At 54.2% G+C, this 20,686-nt stretch overlaps 1 protein-coding gene across 1 annotated transcript in view; it reads right to left on the bottom strand.

Moving 5' to 3' along the window:
* Positions 1-20,686, bottom strand: part of uggt2 (UDP-glucose glycoprotein glucosyltransferase 2) — a gene marked incomplete at its 3' end in the record, with an annotated part of 260,476 nt that overhangs the window by 117,385 nt on the left and 122,405 nt on the right. The window contains exon 20 of the mRNA XM_084314328.1: positions 14,848-14,942. Within this exon, the coding sequence (XP_084170454.1) occupies positions 14,848-14,942 (95 nt within the window). The remainder of the gene's footprint in view (positions 1-14,847; positions 14,943-20,686) is intronic.

Here is a 20,686-nt window from a genome sequence, read left to right as displayed (position 1 = left end):
TAACTCCCATTAAAAAAAAATATTTGTTTCCGGTTTGCTAAATAAGTTTGCATCCAAGATAGTGCAGATGAGGAGAAACCGTAACATTCAAGTTTTTTAAGTAAGAATTTGTGATCTATGATGTCGAATGCTGCAGTAAAATCAAGCAAGACAGCTCCAACCATTTTCTTTTTATCTATCTCTTTCAGCCAATCATCCGTCATTTGGGTTAAAGCAGTCGCTGTTGAATGTCCTTCACGATATGCATGTTGAAAATCAGTGGTCAATGTGTTAAAAGAAAAGTAGCTTTTAATCTGTTCACTTACTATTCTTTCCATCAGTTTACTCAAAACTGGCAGTAAACTTATGGGACGACTATTAGATCCTGAGAATGGCAATTTCAAATTTTTTGGCAGTGGTATTACTTTGGCAGTTTTCCACTGTTGCGGATACAAACATTCACTAAAGGATTGATTTATAATATGACAGATAGCAGGGGCAATTAAATCAGGGACCAATTTCAGAAGTTTCCCGTCAAGACCGTCAACACCTGGTGGTTTGTTTTTAGTGGTACTTAACATATATTCTACATTACTTATAGTCACACTATCAAAATTAAATTGACAATTTTTATCTTTCATTATTTTATTCTTTATTAATAAATAAGATTTTTCATTATCTATTGTTTGCATATTATTTCTTAAATTATCTACTTTTCCAATAAAATAATTGTTAATATGATTAGCAATCTCAACTGAGGGGGGGGACAGTGTTACAGCAGGGTGTGGGGGGGACAGTGTTACAGCAGGGTGTGGGGGGGGACAGTGTTACAGCAGGGTGTGGGGGGGACAGTGTTACAGCAGGGTGTGGGGGGGACAGTGTTACAGCAGGGTGTGGGGGGGGACAGTGTTACAGCAGGGTGTGGGGGGGGGACAGTGTTACAGCAGGGTGTGGGGGGGGACAGTGTTACAGCAGGGTGTGGGGGGGGGACAGTGTTACAGCAGGGTGTGGGGGGGGACAGTGTTACAGCAGGGTGTGGGGGGGGACAGTGTTACAGCAGGGTGTGGGGGGGGGGACAGTGTTACAGCAGGGTGTGGGGGGGGGGACAGTGTTACAGCAGGGTGTGGGGGGGGACAGTGTTACAGCAGGGTGTGGGGGGGACAGTGTTACAGCAGGGTGTGGGGGGGGACAGTGTTACAGCAGGGTGTGGGGGGGGGGCAGTGTTACAGCAGGGTGTGGGGGGGACAGTGTTACAGCAGGGTGTGGGGGGGGGACAGTGTTACAGCAGGGTGTGGGGGGGGACAGTGTTACAGCAGGGTGTGGGGGGGGGGCAGTGTTACAGCAGGGTGTGGGGGGACAGTGTTACAGCAGGGTGTGGGGGAGGACAGTGTTACAGCAGGGTGTGGGGGGGGACAGTGTTACAGCAGGGTGTGGGGGGGACAGTGTTACAGCAGGGAGGACAGTGTTACAGCAGGGTGTGGGGGGGACAGTGTTACAGCAGGGGGGACAGTGTTACAGCAGGGTGTGGGGGGGGACAGTGTTACAGCAGGGTGTGGGGGGGGACAGTGTTACAGCAGGGGGGACAGTGTTACAGCAGGGTGTGGGGGGGGACAGTGTTACAGCAGGGTGTGTGGGGGGGACAGTGTTACAGCAGGGTGTGGGGGGGACAGTGTTACAGCAGGGTGTGGGGGGGGGACAGTGTTACAGCAGGGTGTGGGGGGGACAGTGTTACAGCAGGGTGTGGGGGGGGCAGTGTTACAGCAGGGTGTGGGGGGGGGGGCAGTGTTACAGCAGGGAGGACAGTGTTACAGCAGGGTGTGGGGGGGGGACAGTGTTACAGCAGGGTGTGGGGGGGGGACAGTGTTACAGCAGGGTGTGGGGGGGGACAGTGTTACAGCAGGGTGTGGGGGGGGGGACAGTGTTACAGCAGGGTGTGGGGGGGACAGTGTTACAGCAGGGTGTGGGGGGGGACAGTGTTACAGCAGGGTGTGGGGGGGGGCAGTGTTACAGCAGGGTGTGGGGGGGACAGTGTTACAGCAGGGTGTGGGGGGGGGGGACAGTGTTACAGCAGGGTGTGGGGGGGACAGTGTTACAGCAGGGTGTGGGGGGGACAGTGTTACAGCAGGGTGTGGGGGGGGGGACAGTGTTACAGCAGGGTGTGGGGGGGACAGTGTTACAGCAGGGTGTGGGGGGGACAGTGTTACAGCAGGGTGTGGGGGGGACAGTGTTACAGCAGGGTGTGGGGGGACAGTGTTACAGCAGGGTGTGGGGGGACAGTGTTACAGCAGGGTGTGGGGGGGACAGTGTTACAACAGGGTGTGGGGGAGGACAGTGTTACAGCAGGGTGTGGGGGGGGGACAGTGTTACAGCAGGGTGTGGGGGGGGACAGTGTTACAGCAGGGTGTGGGGGGGACAGTGTTACAGCAGGGTGTGGGGGGGGACAGTGTTACAGCAGGGTGTGGGGGAGGGACAGTGTTACAGCAGGGGGGACAGTGTTACAGCAGGGAGGACAGTGTTACAGCAGGGTGTGGGGGGGACAGTGTTACAGCAGGGGGGACAGTGTTACAGCAGGGAGGACAGTGTTACAGCAGGGTGTGGGGGGGCAGTGTTACAGCAGGGTGTGGGGGGGACAGTGTTACAGCAGGGTGTGGGGGGGACAGTGTTAGAGCAGGGTGTGGGGGGGGGGAAGTGTTACAGCAGGGGGGACAGTGTTACAGCAGGGTGTGGGGGGGGGACAGTGTTACAGCAGGGTGTGGGGGGGACAGTGTTACAGCAGGGTGTGGGGGGGGACAGTGTTACAGCAGGGTGTGGGGGGGACAGTGTTACAGCAGGGTGTGGGGGGGGGGCAGTGTTACAGCAGGGTGTGGGGGGGACAGTGTTACAGCAGGGAGGACAGTGTTACAGCAGGGAGGACAGTGTTAGAGCAGGGTGTGGGGGGGGGGACAGTGTTACAGCAGGGAGGACAGTGTTACAGCAGGGTGTGGGGGGGACAGTGTTACAGCAGGGTGTGGGGGGACAGTGTTACAGCAGGGTGTGGGGGGGGGGGGACAGTGTTACAGCAGGGTGTGGGGGGGGGACAGTGTTACAGCAGGGTGTGGGGGGGGGGACAGTGTTACAGCAGGGTGTGGGGGAGGGCAGTGTTACAGCAGGGTGTGGGGGGGGACAGTGTTACAGCAGGGTGTGGGGGGGGGACAGTGTTACAGCAGGGTGTGGGGGGACAGTGTTACAGCAGGGTGTGGGGGGGGGGACAGTGTTACAGCAGGGTGTGGGGGGGGACAGTGTTACAGCAGGGTGTGGGGGGGGACAGTGTTACAGCAGGGTGTGGGGGGGACAGTGTTACAGCAGGGTGTGGGGGGGGACAGTGTTACAGCAGGGTGTGGGGGGGGACAGTGTTACAGCAGGGTGTGGGGGGGACAGTGTTACAGCAGTGTGTGGGGGGGACAGTGTTACAGCAGGGTGTGGGGGGGGACAGTGTTACAGCAGGGTGTGGGGGGACAGTGTTACAGCAGGGTGTGGGGGGGACAGTGTTACAGCAGGGTGTGGGGGGGGGACAGTGTTACAGCAGGGTGTGGGGGGACAGTGTTACAGCAGGGTGTGGGGGGACAGTGTTACAGCAGGGTGTGGGGGGGGGGCAGTGTTACAGCAGGGTGTGGGGGAGGACAGTGTTACAGCAGGGTGTGGGGGGGGACAGTGTTAAAGCAGGGTGTGGGGGGGGACAGTGTTACAGCAGGGTGTGGGGGGGGGACAGTGTTACAGCAGGGTGTGGGGGGGGACAGTGTTACAGCAGGGTGTGGGGGGGGGCAGTGTTACAGCAGGGTGTGGGGGGGGGACAGTGTTACAGCAGGGAGGACAGTGTTACAGCAGGGTGTGGGGGGGGACAGTGTTACAGCAGGGTGTGGGGGGGGGGACAGTGTTACAGCAGGGAGGACAGTGTTACAGCAGGGTGTGGGGGGGGACAGTGTTACAGCAGGGTGTGGGGGGGGGGGACAGTGTTACAGCAGGGTGTGGGGGGGGACAGTGTTACAGCAGGGTGTGGGGGGGCAGTGTTACAGCAGGGTGTGGGGGGGACAGTGTTACAGCAGGGTGTGGGGGGGCAGTGTTACAGCAGGGTGTGGGGGGGACAGTGTTACAGCAGGGAGGACAGTGTTACAGCAGGGGGGACAGTGTTACAGCAGGGTGTGGGGGGGGGCAGTGTTACAGCAGGGGGGACAGTGTTACAGCAGGGAGGACAGTGTTACAGCAGGGTGTGGGGGGGGACAGTGTTACAGCAGGGGGGACAGTGTTACAGCAGGGTGTGGGGGGGGCAATGTTACAGCAGGGGGGACAGTGTTACAGCAGGGTGTGGGGGGGGACAGTGTTACAGCAGGGTGTGGGGGGGGACAGTGTTACAGCAGGGGGGACAGTGTTACAGCAGGGTGTGGGGGGGACAGTGTTACAGCAGGGTGTGGGGGGGGACAGTGTTACAGCAGGGTGTGTGGGGGGGACAGTGTTACAGCAGGGTGTGGGGGGGACAGTGTTACAGCAGGGTGTGGGGGGGACAGTGTTACAGCAGGGTGTGGGGGGGACAGTGTTACAGCAGGGTGTGGGGGGGACAGTGTTACAGCAGGGTGTGGGGGGGACAGTGTTACAGCAGGGTGTGGGGGGGACAGTGTTACAGCAGGGTGTGGGGGGACAGTGTTACAGCAGGGTGTGGGGGGACAGTGTTACAGCAGGGTGTGGGGGGGACAGTGTTACAGCAGGGTGTGGGGGGACAGTGTTACAACAGGGTGTGGGGGAGGACAGTGTTACAGCAGGGTGTGGGGGGGGGACAGTGTTACAGCAGGGTGTGGGGGGGGACAGTGTTACAGCAGGGGGGACAGTGTTACAGCAGGGTGTGGGGGGGACAGTGTTACAGCAGGGTGTGGGGGGGGGACAGTGTTACAGCAGGGTGTGGGGGAGGGACAGTGTTACAGCAGGGGGGACAGTGTTACAGCAGGGAGGACAGTGTTACAGCAGGGTGTGGGGGGGACAGTGTTACAGCAGGGGGGACAGTGTTACAGCAGGGAGGACAGTGTTACAGCAGGGTGTGGGGGGGCAGTGTTACAGCAGGGTGTGGGGGGGACAGTGTTACAGCAGGGTGTGGGGGGGACAGTGTTAGAGCAGGGTGTGGGGGGGGGAAAGTGTTACAGCAGGGGGGACAGTGTTACAGCAGGGTGTGGGGGGGGGACAGTGTTACAGCAGGGTGTGGGGGGACAGTGTTACAGCAGGGTGTGGGGGGGGACAGTGTTACAGCAGGGTGTGGGGGGACAGTGTTACAGCAGGGTGTGGGGGGGACAGTGTTACAGCAGGGTGTGGGGGGGGGACAGTGTTACAGCAGGGTGTGGGGGGGGACAGTGTTACAGCAGGGAGGACAGTGTTACAGCACGGAGGACAGTGTTAGAGCAGGGTGTGGGGGGGGACAGTGTTACAGCAGGGAGGACAGTGTTACAGCAGGGTGTGGGGGGGGGGACAGTGTTACAGCAGGGTGTGGGGGGACAGTGTTACAGCAGGGTGTGGGGGGGGGGGACAGTGTTACAGCAGGGTGTGGGGGGGACAGTGTTACAGCAGGGTGTGGGGGGGACAGTGTTACAGCAGGGTGTGGGGGGGGACAGTGTTACAGCAGGGTGTGGGGGGGGACAGTGTTACAGCAGGGTGTGGGGGGGACAGTGTTACAGCAGGGTGTGGGGGGGACAGTGTTACAGCAGGGTGTGGGGGGGGACAGTGTTACAGCAGGGTGTGGGGGGGGACAGTGTTACAGCAGGGTGTGGGGGACAGTGTTACAGCAGGGTGTGGGGGAGGACAGTGTTACAGCAGGGTGTGGGGGGACAGTGTTACAGCAGGGTGTGGGGGGACAGTGTTACAGCAGGGTGTGGGGGGACAGTGTTACAGCAGGGTGTGGGGGGGGGGACAGTGTTACAGCAGGGTGTGGGGGGACAGTGTTACAGCAGGGTGTGGGGGGGGACAGTGTTACAGCAGGGTGTGGGGGGACAGTGTTACAGCAGGGTGTGGGGGGGACAGTGTTACAGCAGGGTGTGGGGGGGCAGTGTTACAGCAGGGGGACAGTGTTACAGCAGGGTGTGGGGGGGACAGTGTTACAGCAGGGTGTGGGGGGGGACAGTGTTACAGCAGGGGGGACAGTGTTACAGCAGGGTGTGGGGGGGACAGTGTTACAGCAGGGTGTGGGGGGGGACAGTGTTACAGCAGGGTGTGTGGGGGGGACAGTGTTACAGCAGGGTGTGGGGGGGACAGTGTTACAGCAGGGTGTGGGGGGACAGTGTTACAGCAGGGTGTGGGGGGGACAGTGTTACAGCAGGGTGTGGGGGGGACAGTGTTACAGCAGGGTGTGGGGGGGACAGTGTTACAGCAGGGTGTGGGGGGGACAGTGTTACAGCAGGGTGTGGGGGGACAGTGTTACAGCAGGGTGTGGGGGGACAGTGTTACAGCAGGGTGTGGGGGGGACAGTGTTACAGCAGGGTGTGGGGGGACAGTGTTACAACAGGGTGTGGGGGAGGACAGTGTTACAGCAGGGTGTGGGGGGGGACAGTGTTACAGCAGGGTGTGGGGGGGGACAGTGTTACAGCAGGGGGGACAGTGTTACAGCAGGGTGTGGGGGGGACAGTGTTACAGCAGGGTGTGGGGGGGGACAGTGTTACAGCAGGGTGTGGGGGAGGGACAGTGTTACAGCAGGGGGGACAGTGTTACAGCAGGGAGGACAGTGTTACAGCAGGGTGTGGGGGGGACAGTGTTACAGCAGGGGGGACAGTGTTACAGCAGTGGGAGGACAGTGTTACAGCAGGGTGTGGGGGGGCAGTGTTACAGCAGGGTGTGGGGGGGACAGTGTTACAGCAGGGTGTGGGGGGGACAGTGTTAGAGCAGGGTGTGGGGGGGGGAAAGTGTTACAGCAGGGGGGACAGTGTTACAGCAGGGTGTGGGGGGGGGACAGTGTTACAGCAGGGTGTGGGGGGACAGTGTTACAGCAGGGTGTGGGGGGGGACAGTGTTACAGCAGGGTGTGGGGGGACAGTGTTACAGCAGGGTGTGGGGGGGACAGTGTTACAGCAGGGTGTGGGGGGGGGACAGTGTTACAGCAGGGTGTGGGGGGGGACAGTGTTACAGCAGGGAGGACAGTGTTACAGCACGGAGGACAGTGTTAGAGCAGGGTGTGGGGGGGGGACAGTGTTACAGCAGGGAGGACAGTGTTACAGCAGGGTGTGGGGGGGGGGACAGTGTTACAGCAGGGTGTGGGGGGACAGTGTTACAGCAGGGTGTGGGGGGGGGGGACAGTGTTACAGCAGGGTGTGGGGGGGACAGTGTTACAGCAGGGTGTGGGGGGGGACAGTGTTACAGCAGGGTGTGGGGGGGGACAGTGTTACAGCAGGGTGTGGGGGGGGACAGTGTTACAGCAGGGTGTGGGGGGGGACAGTGTTACAGCAGGGTGTGGGGGGGGACAGTGTTACAGCAGGGTGTGGGGGGGGACAGTGTTACAGCAGGGTGTGGGGGGGGACAGTGTTACAGCAGGGTGTGGGGGGACAGTGTTACAGCAGGGTGTGGGGGAGGACAGTGTTACAGCAGGGTGTGGGGGGGACAGTGTTACAGCAGGGTGTGGGGGGACAGTGTTACAGCAGGGTGTGGGGGGACAGTGTTACAGCAGGGTGTGGGGGGGGGGGGACAGTGTTACAGCAGGGTGTGGGGGGACAGTGTTACAGCAGGGTGTGGGGGGGGACAGTGTTACAGCAGGGTGTGGGGGGACAGTGTTACAGCAGGGTGTGGGGGGGGACAGTGTTACAGCAGGGTGTGGGGGGGGCAGTGTTACAGCAGGGGGGACAGTGTTACAGCAGGGTGTGGGGGGGGACAGTGTTACAGCAGGGTGTGGGGGGGGCAGTGTTACAGCAGGGGGGACAGTGTTACAGCAGGGTGTGGGGGGGGACAGTGTTACAGCAGGGAGGACAGTGTTACAGCAGGGTGTGGGGGGGGGACAGTGTTACAGCAGGGAGGACAGTGTTACAGCAGGGTGTGGGGGGGGACAGTGTTACAGCAGGGTGTGGGGGGGGGGACAGTGTTACAGCAGGGTGTGGGGGGGGACAGTGTTACAGCAGGGTGTGGGGGGGGGGACAGTGTTACAGCAGGGTGTGGGGGGGCAGTGTTACAGCAGGGTGTGGGGGGACAGTGTTACAGCAGGGTGTGGGGGGGCAGTGTTACAGCAGGGTGTGGGGGGGACAGTGTTACAGCAGGGGGGACAGTGTTACAGCAGGGTGTGGGGGGGGGCAGTGTTACAGCAGGGGGGACAGTGTTACAGCAGGGAGGACAGTGTTACAGCAGGGTGTGGGGGGGACAGTGTTACAGCAGGGTGTGGGGGGGGGACAGTGTTACAGCAGGGAGGACAGTGTTACAGCAGGGTGTGGGGGGGGACAGTGTTACAGCAGGGGGGGACAGTGTTACAGCAGGGTGTGGGGGGGGCAATGTTACAGCAGGGAGGACAGTGTTACAGCAGGGTGTGGGGGGGGACAGTGTTACAGCAGGGTGTGGGGGGGACAGTGTTACAGCAGGGTGTGGGGGGGACAGTGTTACAGCAGGGTGTGGGGGACAGTGTTACAGCAGGGTGTGGGGGGGACAGTGTTACAGCAGGGTGTGTTGGGGGGGACAGTGTTACAGCAGGGTGTGGGGGGGGGGGCAGTGTTACAGCAGGGTGTGGGGGGGGGGGCAGTGTTACAGCAGGGAGGACAGTGTTACAGCAGGGTGTGGGGGGACAGTGTTACAGCAGGGTGTGTGGGGGACAGTGTTACAGCAGGGTGTGGGGGGGACAGTGTTACAGCAGGGTGTGGGGGGGGACAGTGTTACAGCAGGGTGTGGGGGGACAGTGTTACAGCAGGGTGTGGGGGGGGACAGTGTTACAGCAGGGAGGACAGTGTTACAGCAGGATGTGGGGGGAGGAGTGTTACAGCAGGGAGGACAGTGTTACAGCAGGGTGTGGGGGGGACAGTGTTACAGCAGGGTGTGGGGGGGACAGTGTTACAGCAGGATGTGGGGGGGGAGAGTGTTACAGCAGGGAGGACAGTGTTACAGCAGGGTGTGGGGGGGACAGTGTTACAGCAGGGTGTGGGGGGGACAGTGTTACAGCAGGGTGTGGGAGTTACAGCAGGGGACAGTGTTACAGCAGGGTGTGGGGGGGACAGTGTTACAGCAGGGTGTGGGGGGGACAGTGTTACAGCAGGGTGTGGGGGGGACAGTGTTACAGCAGGGTGTGGGGGGACAGTGTTACAGCAGGGTGTGGGGGGGACAGTGTTACAGCAGGGTGTGGGGGGACAGTGTTACAGCAGGGGGGACAGTGTTACAGCAGGGTGTGGGGGGGACAGTGTTACAGCAGGGTGTGGGGGGGGACAGTGTTACAGCAGGGGGGACAGTGTTACAGCAGGGTGTGGGGGGACAGTGTTACAGCAGGGTGTGGGGGGGACAGTGTTACAGCAGGGGGGACAGTGTTACAGCAGGGTGTGGGGGGGACAGTGTTACAGCAGGGTGTGGGGGGGGGACAGTGTTACAGCAGGGTGTGGGGGGGACAGTGTTACAGCAGGGTGTGGGGGGGACAGTGTTACAGCAGGGTGTGGGGGGGGACAGTGTTACAGCAGGGTGTGGGGGGACAGTGTTACAGCAGGGGTGTGGGGGGGGACAGTGTTACAGCAGGGTTTGGGGGACAGTGTTACAGCAGGGTGTGGGGGGGGACAGTGTTACAGCAGGGAGGACAGTGTTACAGCAGGGTGTGGGGGGGGACAGTGTTACAGCAGGGAGGACAGTGTTACAGCAGGGTGTGGGGGGGGACAGTGTTACAGCAGGGTGTGGGGGGGGACAGTGTTACAGCAGGGTGTGGGGGGGACAGTGTTACAGCAGGGTGTGGGGGGGACAGTGTTACAGCAGGGTGTGGGGGGGACAGTGTTACAGCAGGGTGTGGGGGAGGACAGTGTTACAGCAGGGTGTGGGGGGGACAGTGTTACAGCAGGGTGTGGGGGGACAGTGTTACAGCAGGGTGTGGGGGGACAGTGTTACAGCAGGGTGTGGGGGGACAGTGTTACAGCAGGGTGTGGGGGGGACAGTGTTACAGCAGGGTGTGGGGGGGACAGTGTTACAGCAGGGTGTGGGGGGGGCAGTGTTACAGCAGGGGGGACAGTGTTACAGCAGGGTGTGGGGGGGGACAGTGTTACAGCAGGGTGTGGGGGGGACAGTGTTACAGCAGGGTGTGGGGGGGACAGTGTTACAGCACGGTGTGGGGGGGACAGTGTTACAGCAGGGTGTGGGGGGGGACAGTGTTACAGCAGGGTGTGGGGGGACAGTGTTACAGCAGGGTGTGTGGGGGGGACAGTGTTACAGCAGGGTGTGGGGGGGGACAGTGTTACAGCAGGGTGTGGGGGGGGGACAGTGTTACAGCAGGGTGTGGGGGGACAGTGTTACAGCAGGGTGTGGGGGGGGGCAGTGTTACAGCAGGGTGTGGGGGGCAGTGTTACAGCAGGGTGTGGGGGGGGACAGTGTTACAGCAGGGTGTGGGGGGACAGTGTTACAGCAGGGTGTGGGGGGACAGTGTTACAGCAGGGGACAGTGTTACAGCAGGGGGGACAGTGTTACAGCAGGGTGTGGGGGGGACAGTGTTACAGCAGGGGGGACAGTGTTACAGCAGGGTGTGGGGGGGACAGTGTTACAGCAGGGTGTGGGGGGACAGTGTTACAGCAGGGTGTGGGGGGGACAGTGTTACAGCAGGGTGTGGGGGGACAGTGTTACAGCAGGGTGTGGGGGGACAGTGTTACAGCAGGGTGGGGGGGACAGTGTTACAGCAGGGTGTGGGGGGACAGTGTTACAGCAGGGTGGGGGGGGACAGTGTTACAGCAGGGTGGGGGGGACAGTGTTACAGCAGGGTGGGGGGGGGACAGTGTTACAGCAGGGTGGGGGGGGACAGTGTTACAGCAAGGGGGGACAGTGTTACAGCAGGGTGTGGGGGGGGGCAGTGTTACAGCAGGGTGTGGGGGGACAGTGTTACAGCAGGGTGTGGGGGGGACAGTGTTACAGCAGGGTGTGGGGGGGGACAGTGTTACAGCAGGGTGTGGGGGGGACAGTGTTACAGCAGGGTGTGGGGGGGACAGTGTTACAGCAGGGTGTGGGGGGGACAGTGTTACAGCAGGGTGTGGGGGGGACAGTGTTACAGCAGGGTGGGGGGGGACAGTGTTACAGCAGGGTGTGGGGGGACAGTGTTACAGCAGGGTGGGGGGGGACAGTGTTACAGCAGGGTGGGGGGGGACAGTGTTACAGCAGGGTGGGGGGGGACAGTGTTACAGCAGGGTGGGGGGGGACAGTGTTACAGCAGGGTGTGGGGGGGGACAGTGTTACAGCAGGGTGTGGGGGGGACAGTGTTACAGCAGGGTGTGGGGGGACAGTGTTACAGCAGGGTGTGGGGGGGACAGTGTTACAGCAGGGTGTGGGGGGACAGTGTTACAGCAGGGTGTGGGGGGACAGTGTTACAGCAGGGTGTGGGGGGGACAGTGTTACAGCAGGGTGTGGGGGGGGACAGTGTTACAGCAGGGTGGGGGGGGACAGTGTTACAGCAGGGGGGACAGTGTTACAGCAGGGTGTGGGGGGGGACAGTGTTACAGCAGGGTGTGGGGGGGGGCAGTGTTACAGCAGGGTGTGGGGGGGGACAGTGTTACAGCAGGGTGGGGGGGGACAGTGTTACAGCAGGGTGTGGGGGGACAGTGTTACAGCAGGGTGTGGGGGGGGGGGCAGTGTTACAGCAGGGTGTGGGGGGGACAGTGTTACAGCAGGGAGGACAGTGTTACAGCAGGGTGTGGGGGGACAGTGTTACAGCAGGGTGTGGGGGGGACAGTGTTACAGCAGGGTGTGGGGGGGGACAGTGTTACAGCAGGGTGTGGGGGGGACAGTGTTACAGCAGGGTGTGGGGGGGACAGTGTTACAGCAGGGTGTGGGGGGGGACAGTGTTACAGCAGGGTGTGGGGGGGGGGCAGTGTTACAGCAGGGTGTGGGGGGACAGTGTTACAGCAGGGAGGACAGTGTTACAGCAGGGTGTGGGGGGGAGAGTGTTACAGCAGGGTGTGGGGGGGGACAGTGTTACAGCAGGGAGGACAGTGTTACAGCAGGAGGACAGAATTCCACTGAACGATTAAACACAACGGGAGGACAGTGTTACAGCAGGGAGGACAGAATTCCACTGAACGATTAAACACAACGCAGAGACTTCACAGAAGGTGCGTACATCTGATTAGCACTATTAGTCAGTGGTACTAATTTATATTCTATACCCAGTTTTAATCACCTGTACACTGTATGTTACTGTTGTACTTTACTGTTTCATTTGCACTCTGGTTGGATGCCAAACCTCTTTTCGTTGTAGTTCCCATAGTTTGAGAAACCCTGTATTGCATAAAGCTTTTACTAGAAAGATAAGAGTGAGCAGAAGGCCTCAGCATCTCACCAGGTGTGTCATGAGAGGAGAGTGAGCAGAAGGTGTGTCATGAGAGAGGAGAGTGAGCAGAAGGTGTGTCATGAGAGAGGAGAGTGAGCAGAAGGTGTGTCATGAGAGAGAAGAGTGAGCAGAAGGTGTGTCATGAGAGAGGAGAGTGAGCAGAAGGTGTGTCATGAGAGAGAAGAGTGAGCAGAAGGTGTGTCATGAGAGAGGAGAGTGAGCAGAAGGTGTGTCATGAGAGAGAAGAGTGAGCAGAAGGTGTGTCATGAGAGAGAAGAGTGAGCAGAAGGTGTGTCATGAGAGAGGAGAGTGAGCAGAAGGTGTGTCATGAGAGAGGAGAGTGAGCAGAAGGTGTGTCATGAGAGAGAAGAGTGAGCAGAAGGTGTGTCATGAGAGAGGAGAGTGAGCAGAAGGTGTGTCATGAGAGAGAAGAGTGAGCAGAAGGTGTGTCATGAGAGGAGAGTGAGCAGAAGGTGTGTCATGAGAGAGGAGAGTGAGCAGAAGGTGTGTCATGAGAGAGAAGAGTGAGCAGAAGGTGTGTCATGAGAGAGAAGAGTGAGCAGAAGGTGTGTCATGAGAGAGGAGAGTGAGCAGAAGGTGTGTCATGAGAGAGGAGAGTGAGCAGAAGGTGTGTCATGAGAGGAGAGTGAGCAGAAGGTGTGTCATGAGAGAGAAGAGTGAGCAGAAGGTGTGTCATGAGAGAGAAGAGTGAGCAGAAGGTGTGTCATGAGAGGAGAGTGAGCAGAAGGTGTGTCATGAGAGAGGAGAGTGAGCAGAAGGTGTGTCATGAGAGGAGAGTGAGCAGAAGGTGTGTCATGAGAGAGGAGAGTGAGCAGAAGGTGTGTCATGAGAGAGAAGAGTGAGCAGAAGGTGTGTCATGAGAGAGAAGAGTGAGCAGAAGGTGTGTCATGAGAGAGGAGAGTGAGCAGAAGGTGTGTCATGAGAGAGAAGAGTGAGCAGAAGGTGTGTCATGAGAGAGGAGAGTGAGCAGAAGGTGTGTCATGAGAGAGAAGAGTGAGCAGAAGGTGTGTCATGAGAGAGGAGAGTGAGCAGAAGGTGTGTCATGAGAGAGAAGAGTGAGCAGAAGGTGTGTCATGAGAGAGGAGAGTGAGCAGAAGGGTGTCATGAGAGAGAAGAGTGAGCAGAAGGTGTGTCATGAGAGAGGAGTGAGCAGAAGGTGTGTCATGAGAGAGAAGAGTGAGCAGAAGGTGTGTCATGAGAGAGAAGAGTGAGCAGAAGGTGTGTCATGAGAGAGGAGAGTGAGCAGAAGGTGTGTCATGAGAGAGTGAGCAGAAGGTGCATGAGAGAGTGAGCAGAAGGTGTGTCATGAGAGAGGAGAGTGAGCAGAAGGTGTGTCATGAGAGAGAAGAGTGAGCAGAAGGTGTGTCATGAGAGAGAAGAGTGAGCAGAAGGTGTGTCATGAGAGAGGAGAGTGAGCAGAAGGTGTGTCATGAGAGAGAAGAGTGAGCAGAAGGTGTGTCATGAGAGAGGAGAGTGAGCAGAAGGTGTGTCATGAGAGAGAAGAGTGAGCAGAAGGTGTGTCATGAGAGAGAGAGTGAGCAGAAGGTGTGTCATGAGAGAGGAGAGTGAGCAGAAGGTGTGTCATGAGAGAGGAGAGTGAGCAGAAGGTGTGTCATGAGAGAGAGAGTGAGCAGAAGGTGTGTCATGAGAGAGAAGAGTGAGCAGAAGGTGTGTCATGAGAGAGGAGAGTGAGCAGAAGGTGTGTCATGAGAGAGGAAGAGTGAGCAGAAGGTGTGTCATGAGAGAGGAGAGTGAGCAGAAGGTGTGTCATGAGAGAGGAGAGTGAGCAGAAGGTGTGTCATGAGAGAGAGGAGCAAAGTGTGTCATGAGAGAGAGAGTGAGCAGAAGGTGTGTCATGAGAGAGGAGAGTTGAGCAGAAGGTGTGTCATGAGAGAGGAGAGTGAGCAGAAGGTGTGTCATGAGAGAGGAGAGTGAGCAGAAGGTGTGTCATGAGAGAGAAGAGTGAGCAGAAGGTGTGTCATGAGAGAGAAGAGTGAGCAGAAGGTGTGTCATGAGAGAGAAGAGTGAGCAGAAGGTGTGTCATGAGAGAGAAGAGTGAGCAGAAGGTGTGTCATGAGAGAGAAGAGTGAGCAGAAGGTGTGTCATGAGAGAGGAGAGTGAGCAGAAGGTGTGTCATGAGAGAGAGAGAGTGAGCAGAAGGTGTGTCATGAGAGAGAAGAGTGAGCAGAAGGTGTGTCATGAGAGAGGAGAGTGAGCAGAAGGTGTGTCATGAGAGAGAGCAGAAGGTGTGTGTCATGAGAGAGGAGAGTGAGCAGAAGGTGTGAGTGAGCAGAAGGTGTGTCATGAGAGAGGAGAGTGAGCAGAAGGTGTGTCATGAGAGAGGAGAGTGAGCAGAAAGCCCCAGAACCTCACCAGGTGTGTCATGGCGTTGATCAGCAGGGTCCTCCCCGAGGCCCGGTCCAGATCTGCCACGATCCACAGGGTCACACCACTCAGTCCATCTTCATCTGCAGAGAAACACATGCAACCTTTCAGACCAATAACCTTTAACCTTTCAGACCAATAACCTTTAACCTTTCAGACCAATAACGTTTAACCTTTCAGACCAATAACCTTTAACCTTTCAGACCAATAACCGAATCTCTCTCTCTCATATAAACATACATTGCCAAAGCCAACGTTAAAATAATCAAAACGTACCCAACTTAACGAAACTAAAACAACGTACAATTAAAATATAGGCCTACTAGAATAAAGAGAGAGCAAGATAGAGAGAGAGAGTCAGACAGAGCAAGGTAGAGAGAGAGAGAGTCAGAGAGAGCAAGGTAGAGAAAGAGAGAGAGAGAGAGAGAGAGAGTCAGAGAGAGCAAGGTAGAGAGAGAGAGAGAGAGTCAGAGAGAGAGAGCAAGATAGAGAGAGAGAGTCAGAGAGAGAAAGTTAGAGAGAGAGAGGGTCAGAGAGAGCAAGGTAGAGAGAGAGAGTCAGAGAGAGCAAGGTAGAGAGAGAGTCAGAGATAGAGTCAGAGAGAGAGAGCAAGGTAGAGAGAGAGAGAGAGAGACAGAGAGAGCAAGATAGAGATAGAGAGTCAGAGAGAGAGAGAGAGAGAGTCAGAGAGAGAGAGCAAGGTAGAGAGAGAGAAAGACAGAGAGAGCAAGATAGAGATAGAGAGTCAGAGAGAGAGAGAGAGTCATGTCAAATGCTTCAGGACAGATACCAAAAAATCTGGCCCAACCAAATAATCTCAAAACAAAAAGAAAACTATATAGAATATTGGAACAAATCAACCAAATCTCAAAGTAAATTAGAATTCTATTTGACCCTAAACAGAGAGTACATGGTGGCAGAATACCTGACTACTGTGAGTGAGATAAAATTAAGAAAAACATTGACACGGTACAGACTGTGTGGACACAGTCTAGCCATAGAAACAGGCCGTCACAGGCAAAACTGGCTGCCCAGAGAGGCCAGGCTGTGTTCACTTTGCCATCAGGGGGACATTGAGACAGAACTTCACTTCCTGCTATACTGTGAGAAATACAAGGACCTAAGAGAAGTCTTCTTTGATAAAATAAACTAAATTGATGCACAGTTTATCCATCTCCCTGATCACCAAAAGCTACTATACATGTGTGGGGAGAAAAGTCAGTGTACAGCATTAGCTGCAAAATATGTAGACGGTTGTCACAAAATAAGAGAACAAGCCCTGTAAAATGTATCTGAATGGCCACACTTGAAAAATGACTACCCGATCGAGTGACTATTTTGTAAATTAATATGTTTCTTGTTGATTGTCCTTACTGTTATTACTAATCAGGGCTGTACGCTAAGCTTTTTCACTAGGGGCACACTTGCCCCTAAATTAAAAATTTAGGGGCAAAAAATATGTTTTAGGGGCACATTTTTAAATAACAATTTTACCATTATAGTGCAAAAAAATATGTTCCTCCTGCCTCATTACTGTGGTCCTTTTATTTAACATTTAAGTGCTTTTGTTGTCAGGTTTGTATCTTTTATAATGAACCAACTAGGGCTGGGCGATATGGCCTAAATATGATATCACGATATTTTCTGACCTTTCGGCGATACACGATGTTTTTCTTTTTTACCCCAAACAATTCATTATGAGGCTTACCAAGACAGTATGAGTTTGCAAGCTAACATTAAAGACAAAATAAAATACCCATGCATTTAGCATTTTTATATTATATATTAGATTTAGATTATTGGATTATTAGATTATATATTGCATATATTTAGCAATGAGATATTATATGATTTAGATATGAAATATGATGAATTGAAAATGGGGGACCCTGATGTAAACAAGACAAAAGTCTTTCTCTGGTCTGCATCCCCTTAACAATTGTATGTATTGAGCTGTACTGTACCCATTCTGCAATATGTTAATAAAGTTTTAAATCAATCAATCAATCAATCAATCAATCAATAGCATTTTAGCATTTTTATGAAACTACTGTATATTTGTATGTCTCTAAATGTTTTGATGAATTGAAAATGGAGGACCCTTATGTAAAAAAGCCGAAAGTCTTTCTCTGGTCTTCATCCTCCTGTACTGTATTGTACCCATTATGCAATCTGTTAATAAAGTTCTCATTCATTCATTCTGACGGAAAACAGAATAATTTTGATTGACAGTAGAGTCTGCCAATTACGTCACAACGCTTGCACCCGCCCTGCTGTTCTTAGCACCAATCGGCAAGTGCATTAGTTTTTGACTTCCTGAATGCCCTGTGTGTTGACAACAACAAAGCTACTAACATTAGCTCCCCGCGGCCCACGAGTAGGAGACCAGTGCTCTGCAGGATGACTAAATGAGGCATAATGATTTTACCTCAACAAATGTTATAATAAAAGCCTTTCCATACATCTGTCTGATTGAAAACTTTATTAACAGACCGCGGAATGGGCATATCTCAGCACGGGCTGAGATATGAACGAGTAACGTGTGGACCAGATTGACGCGACACAAGGTTTACACAACAGCCCCCACCCCTTGTTTTATTGTATTTGTACCTGTACTACCTGCTGTCAGCTGTTTATCTCTCTCTGTGAGCTTGATTAGCTCACGTTAGCTAGCGTTAGCTCCACGGCTAACCCTGAACTAAATCAATGACTAGGTTCTAAAGCATTTCGAGTAGTTTTCACTGCACATAGAAGCAGCCAAACAGCGGGAGAATTTCGGGAGCATAATGGCCAAAACCCAGTAGGAACCATTGATTCCCATCCCTACTACTAACTTTACTTTTCTTCATAGCTAAATCAGACAGTCAGCCAGTCTATCAGAGTGAGTGCTCAGTTGATTTTCCCCACTGATCATACCTGAGTGCTCAGCGTCATCACACGCCTTGGATCATTTAGGAGTGAAATGCGAATGCAAGGCTTGAAATCCCTACTCGCAAGCCCGCCCCCAAATATTATTTACCAATCGCAACGGCCAATTACAGGGCAATTTGCGATGAGATCATCGCAGCGTACAGCCCTGCTAATGTTATGATATTTTATTGCTTGGGGAGGTTAGAGCTTACAGTGCCTTACAGTGTATTGCAAGGTCTGACATTGACCAAACTTGATATGCATGGTTCTAGGTCAACTCCTGAAAAGGGGGTCAATGTCAGACTTTGCAATCAAAAGTTAGGGGGCTAATAACCCTTGCCATAATTTCAGTGCGCCCCTAACTTTTGATTGCAAGGTCTGACATTGACCCCCTTTTCAGGAGTTGACCTAGAGCCCACCAAGGTCATGCATATCAAGTTTGGTCAATGTCAGACCTTGCAATACACTGTAAGGCACTGTAAGGCTCTAACCCTCCCCCACTTCCAGTGATGAAGCTAAGCTATGCTAACGGAGCGTCTATTCCCAAAGCTAAAATGCACGCACAGAGACAAAAAAGGTATGTATCTTCTTGTCTAACTCCAGGAAGATGTTAAATAAGCTAATTTCCCCAAAATGTGAGTTCCCCTTTAATATATATGTTATTGTTTGTATGTTGAACTTGCTTTGGCAATAAGTATGTTAATATTTCATGCCAATAAGCCTATTGAATTGAATTGAATTGAGTCAGAGAGAGCAAGGTAGAGAGAGAGAGAGAGAGTCAGAGAGAGCAAGGTAGAGAGAGAGAGTCAGAGAGAGAGAGAGAGAGAGTTAGAGAGAGCAAGGTAGAGAGAGAGAGAGAGAGAGCGAGAGAGAGCAAGGGAGAGAGAGAGAGTCAGAGAGAGCAAGGTAGAGAGAGAGAGAGAGAGAGAGAGAGAGAGAGAGAAGTCGAGAGAGCAAGGTAGAGAGAGAGTCAGAGATAGAGTCAGAAAGAGAGCGAAGGTAGAGAGAGAGAGCAAGGTAGAGAGAGAGAAAGAGAGAGAGAGAGAGAGAGGAGAGAGAGAGAGAGAGAGAGAGAGAGAGGAGAGAGAGAGAGAGAGAGAGAGAGAGAGAGAGAGAGAGAGAGAGAGAGAGAGAGAGAGAGAGAGAGAGAGAGAGAGAGAGAGAGAAGAGAGGAGAGAGAGAGCAAGGTAGAGAGAGAGAGTCAGAGAGCAAGGTAGAGAGAGAGAAAGAGTCAGAGAGAGCAAGATAGAGAGAGAGTCAGAGAGAGAGTCAGAGAGAGAGCAGGTAGAGAGAGAGCAAGGTAGAGAGAGAGAGACAGAGAGCAAGATAGAGAGTCAGAGAGAGAGAGATAGAGAGAGAGAGAGAGAGTCAGAGAGAGCAAGGTAGAGAGAGAGTCAGAGATAGAGTCAGAGAGAGAGCAAGGTAGAGAGAGAGAGCAAGGTAGAGAGAGAGAGACAGAGAGAGCAAGATAGAGAGTCAGAGAGAGAGAGAGAGAGAGAGAGTCAGAGAGAGCAAGGTAGAGAGAGAGAGAGAGAGAGAGAGATATGATATTCCAAAAAAGGCCCAGCCTACAACAACAAAAACACAAATTCCTCCTAGACACAATTTCCCTAGAACACACAAAAAACTACACATATCTCGGCCTAAACATCAGTGCTACAGGGAACTTCAATCAAGCTGTGAACGACCTGAGAGACAAAGCAAGAGGGCTTTTTATGCCATAAAAAGGAACATCATATTAGACATTCCAGTCAAATCTGGCTCAAATATTAGACTCCGTCATAGAACCGATTTCCCTATATGGTTGTGAAGTCTGGGGCCCACTTGCAAACCAAGACTTCACCAAATGGGACAAACACCCAATTGAGACTCTGCATGCAGAATTTTGCAAATCCATTCTCCGCACCCAACGAAAAAACGCCAACTAATGCATGCAGAGCAGAACTAGGAAGATACCCACTAATCATAAAAATTCAAAAAAGAGCATTCAATTCCACAACCACCTAAAAGAAAGCGACCCAGACACACTCCACAACATAGCCCTCACCCACAGCGAGACCCTCGATAGATGCCCACTCAGCCAGATGGTTCTGGGACTCTGCTCACAAACACAAGCAGAACCACCAGACAGTAACCACACTGGACTAAATCAAATTATAAGAAAACAAAAAGAAAACTATCTGACACATTGGAAAGAAACAACCCAAAACCAGAGCAAATTGAAATGCTATTTGGCCCTAACAGAGAGTACACCAGGGTTCGAAATTAACGGGGGCTTGGGGCATAATGCCCTTGAAAATGGACAAAATGCCCTCGAAAATCAGTTAAGGGGGGCACTTAATGCCCCCGACAGTTACTAATTATATATATTTATCCGGTAATGGAGCGTGTGTATCGTACGGTTCAGATGACGCGCAATAAAACAATTCATTTGGCGGAGCCGGTGTTCTGCACTGGCTGCAGGCAGCAGCAGCAGCAGCACTGCAGCCAGCCAGGTGCTAGTCAGTTTGTGTAAAAATGGCACGCACAATATAAATCAATCTTCATTACGACTTTAAAAACATAGCCATTAACATTACATAGGCCTACACACATCTTGCCATAGCGTTAGCAGTTTGTACAATGTTTGTAGCTGTTAGCTAGCTAGCCCTTCACAACAACAGCTAACACCGTAGCTACTAGCTACTGTAGCAGAGGAGGAAATGGGAGTCTGAGAGGCGGGGTGTTTAAAGACAATGATAGGCGTTTATTTAACATCCAAGAAGGCTAACATACAACTGTGTTTTACTAACTCCAAACGGGACTATTATCGCTTTCGCGCTGCTTGTTGATGTTATAAACTGCTCCTAACGTGACCGGAGCTGAAGGTGGCGGTGCCACCGCTAAATGTCCGTGGGGACCCGGCGCCAACCCATAG

The sequence above is a fragment of the Notolepis coatsorum genome, assembly GCF_963971535.1.
Source record: "Notolepis coatsorum genome assembly, chromosome: 5".
Taxonomy (NCBI): Eukaryota; Metazoa; Chordata; class Actinopteri; order Aulopiformes; family Paralepididae; genus Notolepis; species Notolepis coatsorum.
This window is presented reverse-complemented; position numbering and strand designations above follow the sequence as displayed.